General features: G+C 51.7%; 1 protein-coding gene across 1 annotated transcript; it reads left to right on the top strand.

Annotated features, from left to right (window-relative positions):
* Positions 1–1,062: 1,062 nt before the first annotated feature.
* Positions 1,063–13,493, top strand: CSUI_004140 (cbs domain-containing protein). Its single transcript, XM_068064335.1, has 9 exons — positions 1,063–3,771; positions 4,234–5,770; positions 6,937–7,021; positions 8,219–8,309; positions 9,230–9,389; positions 10,185–10,252; positions 10,908–11,168; positions 11,862–12,040; positions 12,768–13,493. Exons 1-9 carry the CDS (start codon positions 2,977–2,979, stop codon positions 13,285–13,287), a joined length of 3,696 nt encoding a protein of 1,231 aa, XP_067923697.1. The 5' UTR covers positions 1,063–2,976; the 3' UTR covers positions 13,288–13,493.
* The last annotated feature ends 3,164 nt before the right edge of the window (positions 13,494–16,657 follow it).

The following is a 16,657-nucleotide window of genomic DNA, read 5'->3' as shown; positions in this document are numbered from 1 at the left end:
GGATTCGATTCCTTGTACACTTGCTATACGACGTATGCACTCTAGATCCTATTGTCCAAGATGATGGGATCGACTAGAGGAGAAATGTTTGGAAAATGCCACTCAGCGTTTCTGGCATGCGATTGGGCGGTACGGAGAGACGACACAGCGGGCAGCATACTAAACGCATCAAAACTTCACCGCAAATAAGTTATTTTTTTGGAACTATCTCTTCCGAGAAGGTCTCTCGACTTACAAGAATAATCTACGGCAGTCGACGTTTTCGTGTGTTGGTTTACTTGATGAGGAACAGCATTCCGCCTCCACAAGACACCCAGGCCGGATGAAAAGCAGCGTACAGTCGATGTGACGCTACCGCTTCACTCCGAACGATCCTCTACACCCTGACTCCAAAGCAGTCACAGCCGTCGCTGGCCGGCGGATCTGGGGGCGGACCGTTTGAAGGCAAGAGTATGATTTCTGGTAACTGGTGCACCAGCCCAAGCCAACTTGAAACGAATCAGCGTGAAGGCAGCGCAGATGTGGGGGACTCAGTCACTGTGTTCACAATCTCGTTTAGTGAAACAAGAGGGAGACGATCTCGACTGAACGGGTGACGAAGTGGACCTCTCTACGGTGCTCTACGAGGCGTTCCTGATCAGCTGGTTGAACGCTGTCCTACAGGTTTTATAACAAAGTAGTTACGTAGAGAGGTCAGGAAAAAGATGTAACGAAAGCTGAAGGCGGTGTCAGATTCTAAAGTCGAATATTCTCCGGATTCGTCACTGCCTGCCTCGCCCTTGTTGCCGGCTAGTGTGGCCCCGGTGCCTCCTGTCCAAACCTTACATTCATCATTTATGCCCTCTTCATATTCGAAGACAGTGGCATTGGCTTACAAGTGTTAGTTGTCATCTCAGTCCGTCTAGGCTTTCGCATGGGTACGGATCTGCGCAAGGCTGAGGACGACCTTGCAAAACAAAGCAGTGAGAGCATGCTAGTTTTACGTGGAAACGGATCTCTTTCTGCTGCCGAAAAACCTCTTTAGAGCCGAGATATAGCACAGGTTCTGACATTTGGTGGACAACGCGGAAGACCTTTTTCCGCTGCTAACTTGGAGTTTTTGTAAGGATGAGTTCTGGAGACTTTTTCTCTTCTTGATGCATTTGCATGCAGAAAGAGAAATTTTGAAACGAGGAGTCCTACGGCACGGTCGCCAGGATGTTAGCTTGTTTCCTCTGCTTTCCGCCTAGGTTACCTTTCTTTCTGACAAAGTCCTCTTTCTTCTGACAGAGTCAGAAAGTATTTCATTTTAGCTCCATTTTTTTTAAGTCCCCTACCAGAGAAGACGGCTGTTGCGAGTGGGCCATCGTTGCCCTCTTCATGGAATTCTTCCGGTGCGCCCGTTACTCTACTCTTCAGCACCCCACTGTACGAGTGTTTCAGTTTTTCTTTCCTTCTTTTCTCCAGTTTCTTCCATGTACTCAGGGTCATACACTAGGTCATTCGGTGCCTTGGTGCGGCTTTTTTCTTATCTCGACTGTCAGTTTCGCCGTCCTCTAGATAGGATCCCGGCTCTTTTCCCCGGGCACGTCAGAGAGCTCCGTCATCGTCTTTTCAGCGTTCCCTTTTCCAGTACACTATACCTGGTCGCATATGAGTGCGTATTTATCTGAGGGCCAAGTTCCGGTATTCCTTGCTGACCTCTCGATGCTCCTGCTCTGTGCGCATGGGTGTTCTGTCTCGTGGGGCTTCACCCGCCTGGGTCGTGATCTTTTCTGACGGCGGATGTACCTTCTCTCCTTCCCCGTAGGAGCCAGCTGTCCTGGAGAAGTATTTTTCATGTCTAGCCTCGTCCGGTCTTTGTTCGGGCTGTCCTGTGCACTCGTTCCTTCGCTTTCCTAACCAAGTTCTTCCAGCCCTTCTTTTCTACATCTGTCGTGGTGCCTGCTGTTCTATCCCTTCCTATTCCCGCCTCGCGGACTTTCTTGGGTGTTTCGGCACCTTGCGGCCAAGTGAGTAGGCCTTTAGCTCTTGTCTCTTCTTTAGACTCAGGGGAAACCTTTCTTCCCCCTTCGCGTACGTCTGGGTTTTCACCATTCCGTGCTTTCCTCTTTTTTCTATTCCCGAGCCACGGACGTTTCCCCCTTCTCGCCTTTGTAGGCCGTCTTTTTGTCGGGTTTTATTTTCTGAGCTCCGCCGAGTCTGATTGCGTTGCTTCTGTTCTACTCCCTCACAGTAGCAGGTGTACATGCACCCTAGCGTGGGATTGCTGCGCGCCTGCTGGCCTTGTACAGCTCGTATTGACGAGCTCATTGCCGAGAGGGGGTGGGGGGAGGTGGGTTGGAACTGGGGGAGTCTCTGATTGTTGTGGCGCCGGTCTTGCTTTTCGACGTTGGCGCTCTTCTCTTCCCATGTTTGTACTTGCCTCCTACACTGCTTGCCTCGTCGAAATCACCCATGGTGCTTCAGAAAAGCTGGAGAAGGAAACAGAACAGGCATGCATGCGCAGGGTGAACAGTGAGCTTCTTGGTGCGTGGCTGTCTGACCTCAAGCGGTTTCGCGGGAAACTGTCCCGGTCCTGGGTCTAACATTTCGGTTGTACTTCGAAGTGGAGTATCAGACGTCTTTACTTTTCTGTTTCCCGAGAGTATAGGAGACGACAGTTTTACTGAGTTCGTGTGAGGTTAACGCCCTACCGACCTGCGAGCGGACGGCTGCAGGCTGAGGAGCCCGTACACGTGATCGGAGCAGAAGCTATACACACGAGTATGCGTGGGACGTACAGGTTGCTGGCCTTGTCATGACGTGGCACTTCTGGTCCGCTCACCCAGCAGCGAGATGATGCCCTTGAGGGCCCAGCGGGAGAGCACGTGAGAAGGCAGGCTAGGGGTGCTGAACGGGGTTTCTCGATGGGCGCTTTTCCGGTGTCACTGGTTGTATGTACTGATCCACTTCCGTCCGCATGTCCATCCTAACGCGTGTGCATTCTCTTCGAAGATGAATTTTCCTCCCTCCGGTGGAAGGACTGACGGCAGTGAACAAACTGAAAACTGGCAGTCTCGTCATCCCCCATGCTATGGTGATCTTCTCAGGGGCCCTGTCCCTCCCTTCCTAGCCCCCCCCGCCTTGCCCACATCCCCTCACGGGGGAGGGATAAGGCTACCTCCGCCGTCTCATTTGTTGGGCTCTAGCGTGGTTGGAGGGCGAGGCGGCGGAGATGCTCTTGGTTTTTCGGGAAACGTCAGCGCGAGAGGTGGAACTGCCGGGGCGGGGGGTTCAGAGAGACCGCAGTGCTTCCTGGGCTCCAGCACGCTTGTCGGAGGTGCGTCTTCGCTGCCTGAGTGCCCTGGTGGGGGGATGGCTGCAGCTCCTTCCTTTTCTCAACTAGGCAGCAGTCAGAACCCGAGGATGCCTGTGGGGTCGGTGGCAATGGGAGGGGCGCGGGCGCACCCCCCCCCACCGGTCTCCACGACGGCTCCTGGTGAAGCTGTTCTTTCGGGAACAAGATTTTCCTCGCATCGTCCTGGACGGCCTCCTGGTAGCTGTCTCCCTGGTAGCGGTGCAGTCTTGCGATTCTGCAGGCCTGATGTCGAGGGAGAGCAGGCAGGAGAGGGAGACTTGTTGATCTGTCAGGATGCGGTTGACGATGCTGACACAACCATGCCAGCGGCTCCCTTACTTTTCCAGCACATGATTCAGTTCTATTCCCACAATGAAGTTGTTGATGTTACTCCTCATCTTACAAAACTTCTTGTTCTCGACAGTCGCCTTTTCGTCTCCACGGCCTTGCAGGTGAGATGTACATGTTTTGTCTGCGGGTGATTTTCGTGCGGCTTCTCAAATAACTGGGGAAGAATGCGCTGCACAAATGCCGCTCCGCTACCCCGACACTCCTCTGTGTCACAGAGAGCTCCGTTAGCGGAGTTACTTTGAAGATCAACGATGTAGCGTGAGTTCCGCACTGGCAGAGGGGGTGCGATATCAGGCGCGTGCAGCGGCCACTGCATTGTTTGCTCTGATCCAAACAAGCGGCTAACTCGAGCGTCCCACAGATGCGCTTACGTGTCCCTACAGCACGGTTGGAGTGGGTTTTCGTCTCAGGGCTGTTGCGCCAGATATGATCGCAGATCAGTTTTTTCTTGCAGCTGTGTCAGCAGAAGACGAGCGGGCGGTAGAATGCCAATTCCGTAGTGGATCGCACCCCGACTATGATTTATCCTCTTTTCTTTGGCGTATGCCTGTCTTTTTTTCCAGGCTCTGAAGGAGTTTTTTTATCAACCGTTTTCTTGCATCCCTCTTCCCTTACGTCACCCTTCTCTTGCACAAGCATCTTCAGCTCCACCGGAGCATCCCCCTGACCCGACAGCGGTCTCGTCGCCTTCTCCTTCTCCGTCGTCTGTATCTCGCTCTTCTCCACCGCAGTGTAGTTCTCCTCATGGGGATTCTTCCCGACTATCAGCGTCCACTCCTGCTCCGGATCAGTCCCCCCCGAGTTCGGTGGAAACCACAACAGCAGGCAGTAGGAAAGAGAATCTTCGAAGCGGCCAAGCGAGTACTCCGTCATCCTCGCCTCATTCTTCTCCCTTCTCACCAGGAGAGGCGGTCGGCGGCGTACAACAACAGCATCAGGGCGGAGGAGACGCTTCGAAGGGACTGGCAACTTTGAGACACACCGCCGGTCCGCGGAGCCTGTGTGCGGGGGGGTCAGGAGGAGCGAGTGCAGGTTTCTCACAAAGCAGTCTTTCGAGGAAGAACAGTGCACGCGGGCACGATCTGTTCCCGTCACGAGGAGCGTCCTCGCGGTCTCTCCCAGGGGGTTCTTTGCGGAACAACTGTCTCCGAATGCGGGGAGAGGTGGCGAAGGGAGTTGGAGCGCAGGGGGTCTGGCTTTACGATGAGAGCGCAAGGCAGGTCGCAGGTTTCATGGATGAAAAGGAGCTGTCCGCGTTCTTCTTGTGGTGGGCCAAATGGCTTCAAGGTCGCCCGCCAGACACGGATGAAGAAGTAGAAAAAGGTACTGACATACCTACTGCCGGCCAGGATGGAGATTCTCTTTTCTCGGGAGAAGCAGGAGAGAACAGAGAGAAGAGGGAGAGGCAGGAAAAAGGAGGCGCTCAGGAGAAAACAGATCATGTCGGCGATGACCCGAGGGGGGATTCCAATGGTCATACTCGTACAGAAAACCCCGGTGGAAGTTACTGTTCATCTCCTTCCTACACCTCAGCCCCCGCTGCGGTTGAGGCACTCCTCGCTGAAGTCTCGGCGGGCTTGAGGGGTAGCGCCAAGAGGGAGGAAGCTGACCTGTACTTGGAAAGGACACAAGAGCTAAGGAAAGAGGGAGAAACCCCGCGCAAGAGTGAAGACGGCGGAAAGATAGTGTGTGTGTCGGGTGCAGGGCAACGTACCGAGACAAAAACAGATGCCAAAAAGATGTCTGCGACGGCCGTAGCTCAAGAAAAGGCAGAAAATGGTTGTACAAGCACTTGTGTGAGAAATCCCGTGGCGGGGCACAGTCGTGGCTTGAGTACTGCAGGCGGGTGTACGCCAGAGAGCAGAAAAAGGAAAGAGGGGGCGACTGAGGGACACGAGGAGTCGCATAAAAGAGACGGATTCTGCGGAGCAGACGCTTCGTCGGCTTTGACTGGAAAAAACTTAGAGAGACAACCAGAAGAATGTGTGGCGTCTTCCCCTTCTCCTGTTAGCTTGTTCAGCGGCTCTGACGTTGCCTCAGAAGATGATATTCTCTTGAATGCCCCTCCACCATGGACGTGGACGCTGCAGCAGTGGAGAAGTAAGTTGAGATGAAACTCGTTAGAGATGTCTCTGTCGAAGCAGTGCGCCCGGGACCGAGTATATTTCTCTCTCTGGACAAGGTGTGTGTCTCTTCGCCCTTAGTCATGTGTTTCGTCTATAAGACTGTTCCATTTGCATATATGTTTTTGTATCGTGCTCATGTTTATGTAACTAGTGATGTATCATATGTGGTGTGATCCAATTTATTGCGTATGATAGTTGCCACTCATATGGTGTAGTTGATATTGTGGGGGGGGATATTGGATGCTGTAAAGTGTAAGTATATGCCGGTGTGTAACAGTTTACGTGGACTGTCGGATACTCTTTGTGATATTATGTGGACACATATGCGTATCTGTTTCTGTCTGACTGACTTCATGCTGCGTAACTGCGTATTTACGTGCATGCACGTGTAGCTGTGGAGCGCTGGCTCTGAGACCAGTAACATCTGCGTGCCTAGTGCACGCGAGTGTCTGTACTTCTCATCGAGATGGCCGTCTGTGTCAGGTAAATTGAATCCCGTGCCCTCCACCGCTACCTAAGCATACACATACATACGTAGTTACACACTGCGAAGTCAAGCAGACCGAAACAGGTAAGCGTGTCCAACCTTGTTTCATCACCAATAGTATTCGCGAGTTCCCGTACACTCCACGTTAAAATATGGCATCGGTGGAGGGACCAGGCTATAAGCCCCAGACTTTTCCGTCCTTCCCTTGGACAAAGGTGCGAGTCTTATAGTCGCTTTCATATACTCATCGTTTGTTTTCTCATGTCAGATACACCTGTTGGCGACTGCAGCACTTCATGTGGGTGTATACTATACGGTGTAAACGTCACGCACGTTCATGCCCGCACCCGTGCTAGACATTTGCCGCACATGCTCATAGGTACGTATAGGGCTGCGCCTATGTTGTGCCGCTCATGAAGCGTCGATATGTATCATGCTGAGCAGGATCCCCAGTCTAAGCAAAACAAGAATAGAGTCTGTACATTCGCCAGCTCTCTCCGCTTCCTTTGTCAAGGGTCTACCAGCGCGGCTTCACAATGCGGCTGTCGTGCCGCTGACAAGACTTGAAGCCTGCTAGTCTGCGGCTAGGTAGATTCAACCCAGCGGAAGGAGTCACAAGTTTTCTTTGTTTCTGCGTATAATGTCTTCTGCAGTGGTATACAAGACGCCTTCGCCTGTCTTGTATATACAACCCGACAGACCGCCCCTAGACGCCCTTCTCTTGCAACTTCAGAACAGGCAAGCTTCCCTCGTGCCCGGGTGCTGTTTGCGCTCCAGAAATTCGTCTACTGTTCCTAGATATTGCCAGTCTTTCTTTCTTTGAACGCTGCACGTCTTCATTCTCACGCCACTAGGTATTTCGCAGACGCTCGCAGCTTGTCCCTCTGTCACCTCCTGATGTCCTTGTAGACGACCGCGGACTGGTGGCGGTAACTCTCCTCACCAGCCGCAGCGCAGCCTACAGTCTGTGACAGGTGGCCGTGCTTTGCCATTGTTAGCTCGTGTGAATCAGTGCGAAATATCACCACAAGCCTGTACGCATGTCTGTGTGTGCACCCATGGATGCGTATGCGGTATGTGATTTATACAACCAATCTGTCTGTTCAGATTACCTGGTCTACCCATATGTCCATTCACTCCTCCTAACATAGCTGATTTAGCCTTCTCGCTTGCCTGTCAATCGTACTCGACTTCTTTGTTAGGCAATTGTAGTGAGGCTGTCTATGTATGGCGTACGTTGAGAACCTTGGGCTACTTGGCAGCGGCACGTCTGTGTATAGGAGGCGTACTCTCTCGACAGGTCATATTTCCATACAACGTTCTGGCCTGGCTAGGCTAACTAACCAGACTTTTGAACTCCGAGGTTCCACCCCAAATCATCAATAGAACCTAAAGGTAGTAGAAAGTACAATTGTACAATTGTTTGGTGAAAATGCTTTTCCAGCACATACTGACCATAAAGAAAGAGGAGCTCTCTCACCTAGTTACTGAAGCTATGCTCAGTGTCTTGATTATCCGATAAGCACCAGTCCTGCGATCTTGGATTCGCTCCCCCACTTCCTACGAAACGTGTGAGAGGTTCAGTTTTCTGAGCTAGGAATGTGGGTTGTAAGCAGATCAAACAGTGCGCACGTGACTACGCGAACGCTCTTTCTGGGTAACTTTTGTGTACTGCCTTCAACTTGACTGAGGGCTGATACCTGCCAAGGTTCCTTTCAGTGTCTACAGGTTTTACATGACAAACACACCCTCTGTAGTTCACGGCACGTGCGAGATCACCCACACTAACAGGGTGGACGCACGCGAAGGGGGAACGCTGCCTTGGTTGCCTCCTGCTAGATGTAGTAGTAGCCATCGGCTGTCACAGAGAGAGGAGAGAGGAGTGCGAAAGTTCTGTGAGACATGTGTACTGGTGTATCCTCCGCCTGCCTTCAGAACCGCCACCGTTGCATTATGGAATGCCGAGCGACAAATTCCTATGATTGTCTTGACTTTTCGGGCTCTCCTCGTGCATGCAGTTCAGCACGTAAGCATAGTGAGCGGGGATAAAGCTTTTGGCCTCGTTACAGCCTCGTGGTTGCGTTCTTTACACATGTATACGAAGTGCGTGGATACATCGCAGCGACTGTTCTCGTTAGCTGGTGTGTGGTAGCGGTTCAGTTGGCAGAAGCTCTCTGTGTAAAGTGCTTGTGTTCGACCTGAGACAGGGCGTGAGATACTCACGTGTACGTACCCGAGAGATACCTGTATAGACGCCTGAGAAGACACATTCCTCTGCGGTTGTGTTCGTATATTTTGTGCTTTACTGTACGGGTTACACGATAAGCGGGACAGTTGTTTAGGCATTCCATAACTTGGTTAAAGAGGTGCAGAGATCACGGAAAAGAAGGTGTTTTCAAGGACACATGGCTGTATGGTAAGATTTTGTCAAAGTATCGCACATTTTTCCAGCTCCGAAATCCGTGTCCGTCTCTGGGTTTTCTGTGCGTTCTTCGGGGAAAGTTTGCCCCTATTTTTTACAGAAAGATTTACTTCACTTGCCTGCGCGCACGAACACTTATCGGTGTCGATAGAAGCGGTTGGTGTTGTATTCTCTAGTGAGGAGGGACAAATGAGAAGTGGCTGTTACCTGGAGCTCAAAGAGGTGGCGTTGCTCTGTCCGTCGAGTGTGAGGCTGTGTACTTACCCTTCCATTTCAGTGTATGTTCGTCCAGCAGACAGCCCCTACCATACTTCTAGAAGCCTTCAACGTGCATCTAGATAGATTTGTACGCAGGTGAACAAATAATATCAGCGAAGAGTTGTACATAGACACGCACGTGTGTACGGTTGTCTCAATCAGAAGCGGAAAAACTCCTTATGGGCCGCGTGGTATTTGCTTTTTTTTCTGATGGCGGTGTACTTACCCATTGTGTCCGCTTGCCCGCCTTGATGTGCCTACTTCAGCTCCGAGGAGATCTCCCGGAGTTTGACTTGGCAGTTCAAGACCTCCGGGTGGGCACCTATACAGAGCTTCTTCAGGTCCCTCGGGAAACTCCTCTCTTCAGCGTTGTAGAACAAATGAACGCCCGGGATGTTGCCGCTGTCCCTGTCGTCGATTCGAAAGGTAGGAGGGGGGGTTATTTATACTGCCTACACCCGCTGCTCTTGGTGCTCTGCTTTTCAAGCAAAGTAACTCCACCGTGTTACATACTGAATTACAAGCATCCGCCTAGATGGGGGAGAGTCAATCGTACCCGAAGGCGTATAGATGGAGTCTGATGTGTACGCTCATTCCTCTTCACTTCCCATGAGCAGTTGACTGCGCACGTGTTTTCGCTGCTGTGGAGGTGCATTGACACCTGACTCAGTGGTGTATACGCAGCCAAACTGTGCCGGACTGTAACGTTCTATCGAGTGTACTTCAACGGTGTGACTGCACGCGCTCATAGTAGCCACCGAGTATCGCGGTGGGAGGGAGCGAAAGTTGCCTAAGACGGTGTCGGAATCATGTTCCTCCAGTCCCGACGGTTTGAGAGACGTTCCACGCTTTTACATCACCGAACAGAGGGTGGGAAACAGTGTTTAGGAGCCTAGAAAACCGTTACTCCCTGTTGAGTCGTCTTTGGGTAACATATGAATCTGTTTACGTGGTGAAGCTAAACACTGTACGTCGAGCCGCTCTACCCACGTGCATTCGTGCTCACTTAAGACAGAAGCAGAAGGTGCGCTTCTCAGACACATATCAGGATGTATGCCGATCTAGCAGAAAGGTTTTGTTCATTTAGTTATGTTAGGACCGGGACACTTTCCCTAGGACGTGCCTGAGCAGGTGTGTACGTACACGTTAGGTACAAGATGGACGCCACACCGTCATGAAAAGACAATGTTTTTGTCCTTTTTTCCTTTTCAATCGTTGCAGGAGCCTACACAGGGTGTTTCACTCGTCAGCATTTTCTCCTCCTCGCTCTGCAGTGCATGCATAATGGAGTGAGTCGCATAGGGTTTTCCGATTTCGAGACGTTGACGGTACACTTGTTTTGTTTCTGTTTGAAGGGCTCGTGAGTACGCTGTTCACTGCAAATCGTTTCTAGCCCTAGAGGTCTGTGTGCAGAGTTCCCTTGCATGGGCGGGAGAGGAGAGAGGTCTCTTTCAACGTCATGTACTAAGGTATGACAAACTGGTATGTTGTTCGTATGGTCCTGGGCAGGCGCTCATACACATACACGTACACTCACGCTAGAACGAAAAGAGAATTGAACAGGGGTGCTACCCGCCTTCAGTAGAGAGTTATCGCAGTTGAAAATTCCCACATAGTCCGAGTGTATGTGGAATCGAGGCCAATGAATTGACATACATATTTCTTAAAACTGGACACACTATGGTCGTGTGTACAGGACATCGCTTCAACACCGCATGCAACGGAGGAGGATGCGCCTTAGAGATGCCGAGCAGCATCTCAAAGCGTAGGAACTCTTGTTGCCTGCCAAACCGGTGCACTCATGTTTCTACTGGTGTACCTATATGCTTGTCTACACGTAAAGGTAGCTATGTATGGTGTAATTGTTGCAGGATGGCACCGATGTCTGTGCGATAGTGTAGTCGTTCGTGTACAGCGTGGGTATGACTGTTTGTGTTTGTTCAGTCTCAGCTAGATATGGAGGAGGCAGTAGGGGATGTTCTGGCACAGGTCACGCATCAGGAGGAACAGCTGAAGAAACAGAGAGCCGCTCTAAATGAGCTTGCCGCTGCGTCGCGAGAGCATATGCGGACCAGTCACTACGGGTACAGACATGGTGGTGGAGGACCGTCTTTTACTCTAGGGGAGAATGGGAGAACGCCCGTAAAAGCCCACAGTGATTCTCTTTCAACTGAGTTCGATTCAGTTGTTAGGCGTGTGGCTGTGGTAAGGTCAGATCATCGGTTGCAGGGAGTAGTGGTGTGCTTCAACGGGATCTGCAAGATTCTGACTCGTATAACTGTGCTCACGATTTTTTGGCGGGGAATGAAGCCAAAAAGACTCAATGGTAGTTTGCGCAGCGAGTGGATCGTTCGTGCCTACTTCGTGTTAGGAAGTGTCTCAGGTTTCTGTGAGCAATGGGGGAGAGAGAGATGGGGGGGGGGCTGACTTGTGTTTGCGCTCTTCTCTTTACCCCCTTTCAGCGTGTCATCTTTTTTAACTGGGAAGAGGTGTACTTTCGTTCTCTTGTTTTTGGTATCAGCACACAAGTCTTCTTTCTCATTTGTACAACGAACCCGTTTCATCCACCCTAGTGTCAATGGAGCCTGCATGCGGGGTGTGGCCGAGGGGGCGAAGGAGAGAACACTCACTTTTATTTCTTTCTGACTTGTCGTGGCGGCTACAGAATTCAGTCTACGTACCTGTTGCTGGTAACTTACTTCGGTACACGCTTCTTATCTATCAGAAATCTGTGCATACAAACTACATCTGGATTGCAGCAGTGATGTTCGTTACTTGGGCTTCTTTTGGTGGCTATTTCTTATCCCTACTTTTCTCCGCTCTTGCCGTGCTGTATGCACTCACGTTGAGCTTGTTTCGTGTAACATGGCACGGCATCGGTCTCTGCTCTGCCTGCAGAAGCCCTCAACCGATTTATCAAAAAGTGGCAACGGCGGTGTCGGTGAGGGACAAGTTGAAGCCGCCGGAGGTGATGACGATACGGAAGACAATTTCTCTTCTCCTCCTGTGACTGTCCGAGAGGCGATTCTTCGTGTTTTGTTTTCTCCCTTACGGCGTGTGATCCTTCTTGATTCTGAGTAAGTATTCTTTTTGGTCACGGGTTTTTCCGAAATCAGCACAAAGTCTTCTCTTTCAGTCGCCTCCGGCTGTGCTACTATGGGGCGGGGCCGTTTTTTGCGTTTCGGGATTACTGCGTTTTCTTCTATCTCTTCGTTGGTGTCTCTCTGTACAGCGGTCTTTGTTTTGACGGCTCATAGGTATTCGTGGTGTTCTTGAGGCTCCTGAAGGTCGGCCCTCGCGTCTTTCCTTCAGAGAGAGGAAAGCTCCCCTGGTGGGGGTGGTCGGGTAGATTTAATGATTATGCGCAGTAGCTTTGAGACAGCGGAGCATTTCATTGTTTGTTCCTGTTGCCCTGTTTCTGTTCTCGTGTTGTTCACAGTGTACACACACGCATAGCTTAGCGTGGCATGGTACGCTCGGTACGTGCTTATCATGCGTGGCGGTAGTGGTAGAAACACAGTTCCATGGATACTATCGGACACGTGGAACAGTATCTGATCAGTGAAGGCGCTGCTGACCGAACCAACTGCATAACAGTCTTCTGCTTCCTTCAGCAGTTAGAGTGCGCAACACCTTGTTGAACGGGTGGGATTCTTGCAGGTTAGTCGACAACGAACTCGTTCAGTCAATATAACATGAGAGCCAGAGACAGACTTCTCCACTCAAGCTCACTTTCTTATTGAGGTAGTTGCGTCTTTTCTTGTGCATGAATCGCTGTGGCTTCTGTGCTTCCATTTTCTTCAGAGGTCGTCTTGCTGGAATTGTAACAGCCTCAGATATCGCTGGATTTCTCGTCGGGTGGGGCCAGCCTTTGGCGCCTGCGGCTCCCTTTTGTTCATTCACTGGGGACGAGGGTCAGTCTTCTTGCTCTTCTTCTGTCATATGTCCTAGCTCTACGTCCCCTGAATTTTCCGTACTGTCTCCATCTTCCTATTCAATGTGGAAAAATGAAAAGTCACCGCAAGTACGGCCCCGACAATCTGTCCAACAGAGTCCCAACGAAAAAAACGGAGGTGAGTTATATGAGAGTCATGACGGCGGAGCAAACCAAGTACCGGAGGTGTTGTCGTCCGTCCCGTCTGGTCCTCGAATGATTGCAAGTCAACATCCTCCTTGTATTTCTCATGGAACTCCGCCATCATCCACACCGACTCCTGCCACCGCGGCAGACACGAATGTAGAGGTGCCTCTCTCAATCGAGGGCGCCACGGGAAAGGGGAAGAGAGAGAGCGATAACACTGGAGAGTTTTCCAACTCTTCATAGGTTTAAACACCTTCAAATCGTGGCGCGACGTTTCGCAGTATGACACTGGGTGGGGGAGTTGTTCGCTAAGCAGAAGGGAACCCGAACGAAAGCCACAAAATCACAGAAAACGGCATGTGTCCCTGTCTAGGCCGGGCCCTCCTTGTGGTTCGGAGTCCTGCCATTTTTTCTTCGGAGACTTCGCTACTGTTTTCCGGTTCTCTAGATCTCTCCGAAGATTTCGAGCATGAATTTGTATTCGCACGCGGCTTCCCTCGCGAGCAAATTGACGGGAGTCGAGGTTCCTGCTTGAGAACTGATGTTGTTTTGTTTATAAGTTTTGTGAAGAGGAACGAAGACACGAGAGAGGAAATCAGGTCTTCAAGTGTGCTTTGGTAGAGCGTAGTCACTTCAGTTCTTCCCGCAATGCTGCTTAGGTATCAGTCGTCTGAGCGGGGAGCTCTGCTTCTAGACGGTAGCAGAAGCGATTGGGGAATGACAAAACGCATTTTGAGAGAAGAGCTTTTCTCTTTTCGGAGCAGACAACTTAGCAGGGATCGCAGTAGGATGGCTTTTTCTTCAGATTCCGATTGGCATCGTCAAACGGCGTACACGTTGGAGCATTTTCCAAGTGGCACTTGTTCGGCATGTAATGAGCTTCAGGCTGCGAGTCTCGAAACTGCGGCGCTGTGTCAGGGTTAATGCCGAAAACGTAAAAGTGCAGAAAAACGACCGACCTTCGGACGGCGGAAGGGCTGTATGAGCTTTGCCACAGCATGCACTCGTTTGTAGCCCGGGATATCGAGCGGCACCCCAGTCGAAAAGACAGAAAGCCTTAGACCCTATGTGAAATCTGATGCCTCAGAGAGGCAGCCAGCTGGGCAGATCTAAAAGCCTGCGGCTGTCCCTTCCCTTGGGAACTTGGCCAGAACGCGGCCGTGGGTCCCTGCGAGCTACGTTCGCGGAGAGCGTCCCTGAGTTAGGCTAGATAGATAGTGGATGAATTCGACAAAGGGTAGAAGGCGGCGAGACGCAATGTCGTAAAGAGACACATCGGTACACTGCCTTGGATCACATTTTTTTCTATGTTCCGTATCCTGATTTGCGGTGTCTTTAGCTTAGTACCAATGCTGATCCCTAAGAGCAGGCCCCGTGCTCTTCGAGCTCTCGCTTGTATAAGCAGCCGAGTGCCGAAGTCAACGCCCCTAGGTTGGGCTGACCGGAGAGCACGTGAACAACCTAGTGGCTGCACCACTTGTCCATGCAGATGGTGCTGTCTGCTACCAGTAGCTATTATGGTCAGTAGCGTCGGTTGGCGTCAGTGGTGCGTCGTACCGGTATTAGCCGTGTGTTTCTCATGGTCTTCCGCTCATGCTCTGTATCGGACTGGCAGGAGCACTTCCACTTGTTCGCTCTTGGGTCACCACTCCAACTATTCTTGCTACAAGTAGTGCTACTTAATCTAAAGCTGGTTCTTTCCAGCTCTCTCAAGAACTGTTATAGCCTGCATCGTCTGTGTAAGCGGGTTTGCCGAATAGCAGGTAGCTGGAAGGTATTTAGTAGTGCTGGTAGTCTGTACAACGCCGCACGGTTCCCCTGTTGTCCAGTATCATCATTCTTGCCGCTGTCGGCAGTCGCCTGTCAGCTTTCCATTGTAGTCACCTGAATCGGTTCTGACATGTTGGCACCACGATCGGCCGCCTTTCTACGGAAGCCTTACCAGACTCACCGGGATACAGAAATCCTAGTCTAAGTGCGGCTCACTAGCCCTTCAAGCCGGCGCCATGGTAATCGACCCGCAAAAGGGCAAATGTAAAGTGGGAGATTTCTGCCTTGGGTAGGAATCACCTGGTTCACACCCAGAGCCGATGCACATCGAGGGCTGAGGACGAGAGAAGTATGTATGTGCAAATGGGCGTGCCGGCTGCTACAGAGATTTACAGGAGATTGCGGGTATGGTATCGCCGCTCTCGCGGCCTGACTTCTTGGCAGTAAACTGCCTAGGGGCGGGTGGGCCCCTGGAGCAACGTCCGAAACTCCACTCAAGAGCACGAGGTAGGCAGCAAGTGTCGATCTGTCGGAAGGAACCATCGATCTCCACTGACCACGAATCCCGAAACCTACTCGAGGTCGTACCGGAAGTGGGAGTGGCCAAAGAACGGCTCTCCGGCCCACATGCTTGCGTGCCCGAAGATTGAGGACAGCAGCTACGCTGCCCATCTTTGCAGTGGAGGGCGAGCTCGTACCAAATAGTCTATGCAGCGCCTTGAACCTCGGTAGCTTCCACTATATCTGTTGGGTCCTCTCGTCTCTGATCTGGGGCTGCAACCGCGTGGACTTGCTTTGCTGAGCCGTGAGGTATAAGCTACATACAAGAGAAAAGAGGAAGTTCGATGCCGCCGAGAATGTGGACGGAGGTACCCGCGACGAAGTATGTGTGGTAGAACTCCTGAATATTGAAGGAACGCCTCGAACGCGGGCCGGGCGGCCCCCGGCGCCAGGTCCATAACAGGACCCGTCTCAGATCTAAGGGTTAAGGTGATTCCGGGACACGTCCTGGAGTGATGCTTTTCTTTCCCGGCAAGCTTAGTTACTTTTCTGCTAGCTCTGCCACAGTCCGGGCGCTACCTCCTGCAGACGAGAAGGCTCATCAATAGCTGTTGCTCCTACTGAGTCTCTCTATAGGTACATCTTGAGGCCTGGTTTCTGATTTGTCCTTGGTGCCGGCTCACTGGAGACCGCCGCTGCTCTTAATGAGCCGGTCACGTTGATTTGCATCTAAGTGAGAGATTACAACTAGAGGAACAATACACGTCGGGCCCGGAGGCGTTACTCTTGTCCTCCGCGATCACGGTCTTCTGCGTTCCTTTAGCTGGTTCCCGGAGCGGTTTACAATGCCCCAGGTGCAGTCACGTAGTGGGGCAGCGTGACTGCTTTGTCAGGTTTGTCCGCAGGGGGGCGTCTAGGTAACGTTTCGTGTGTGCTCCTTTGATTCTTGACTGTGTCGCCGAGTTCTTCTTGGTGTGCCTTTGGCATCTGAAAGTCTACCGGCGTTGGTGGCCGTGCGGATACTGACCCGAGACCTACGGGGGGACCTCCTGCGCGGTGGTCTTTCGAGTACAGACGCAGCAAGCCACGCAAGCAGCTCGACGACTGCAGATGTCAAAAGGATCACTGTCTCGCAGTACACACCCAAGCTTCTCACATTTCTGAGGGAGAGAGCGGGGTGAACACCAGTACACCGATGTCGGAAAGACGTCAACCGCTTCCTGGTGGGACAGAGATGGGTGGAGGACCTATGCAGTGAGCACCTACGTACTCGAATATGCGCTCTTAAAGCCTCCAAGTATTCACTGCACTTTCTTAAGTGTAGGGATGGCTGCAGGCAGGG

Source organism: Cystoisospora suis, assembly GCF_002600585.1.
Source record: "Cystoisospora suis strain Wien I chromosome Unknown contig_1877, whole genome shotgun sequence".
Taxonomy (NCBI): Eukaryota; Apicomplexa; class Conoidasida; order Eucoccidiorida; family Sarcocystidae; genus Cystoisospora; species Cystoisospora suis.
Note: the sequence above shows the minus strand (reverse complement) of the source record. Positions and strands in the feature narration are given on the sequence as shown.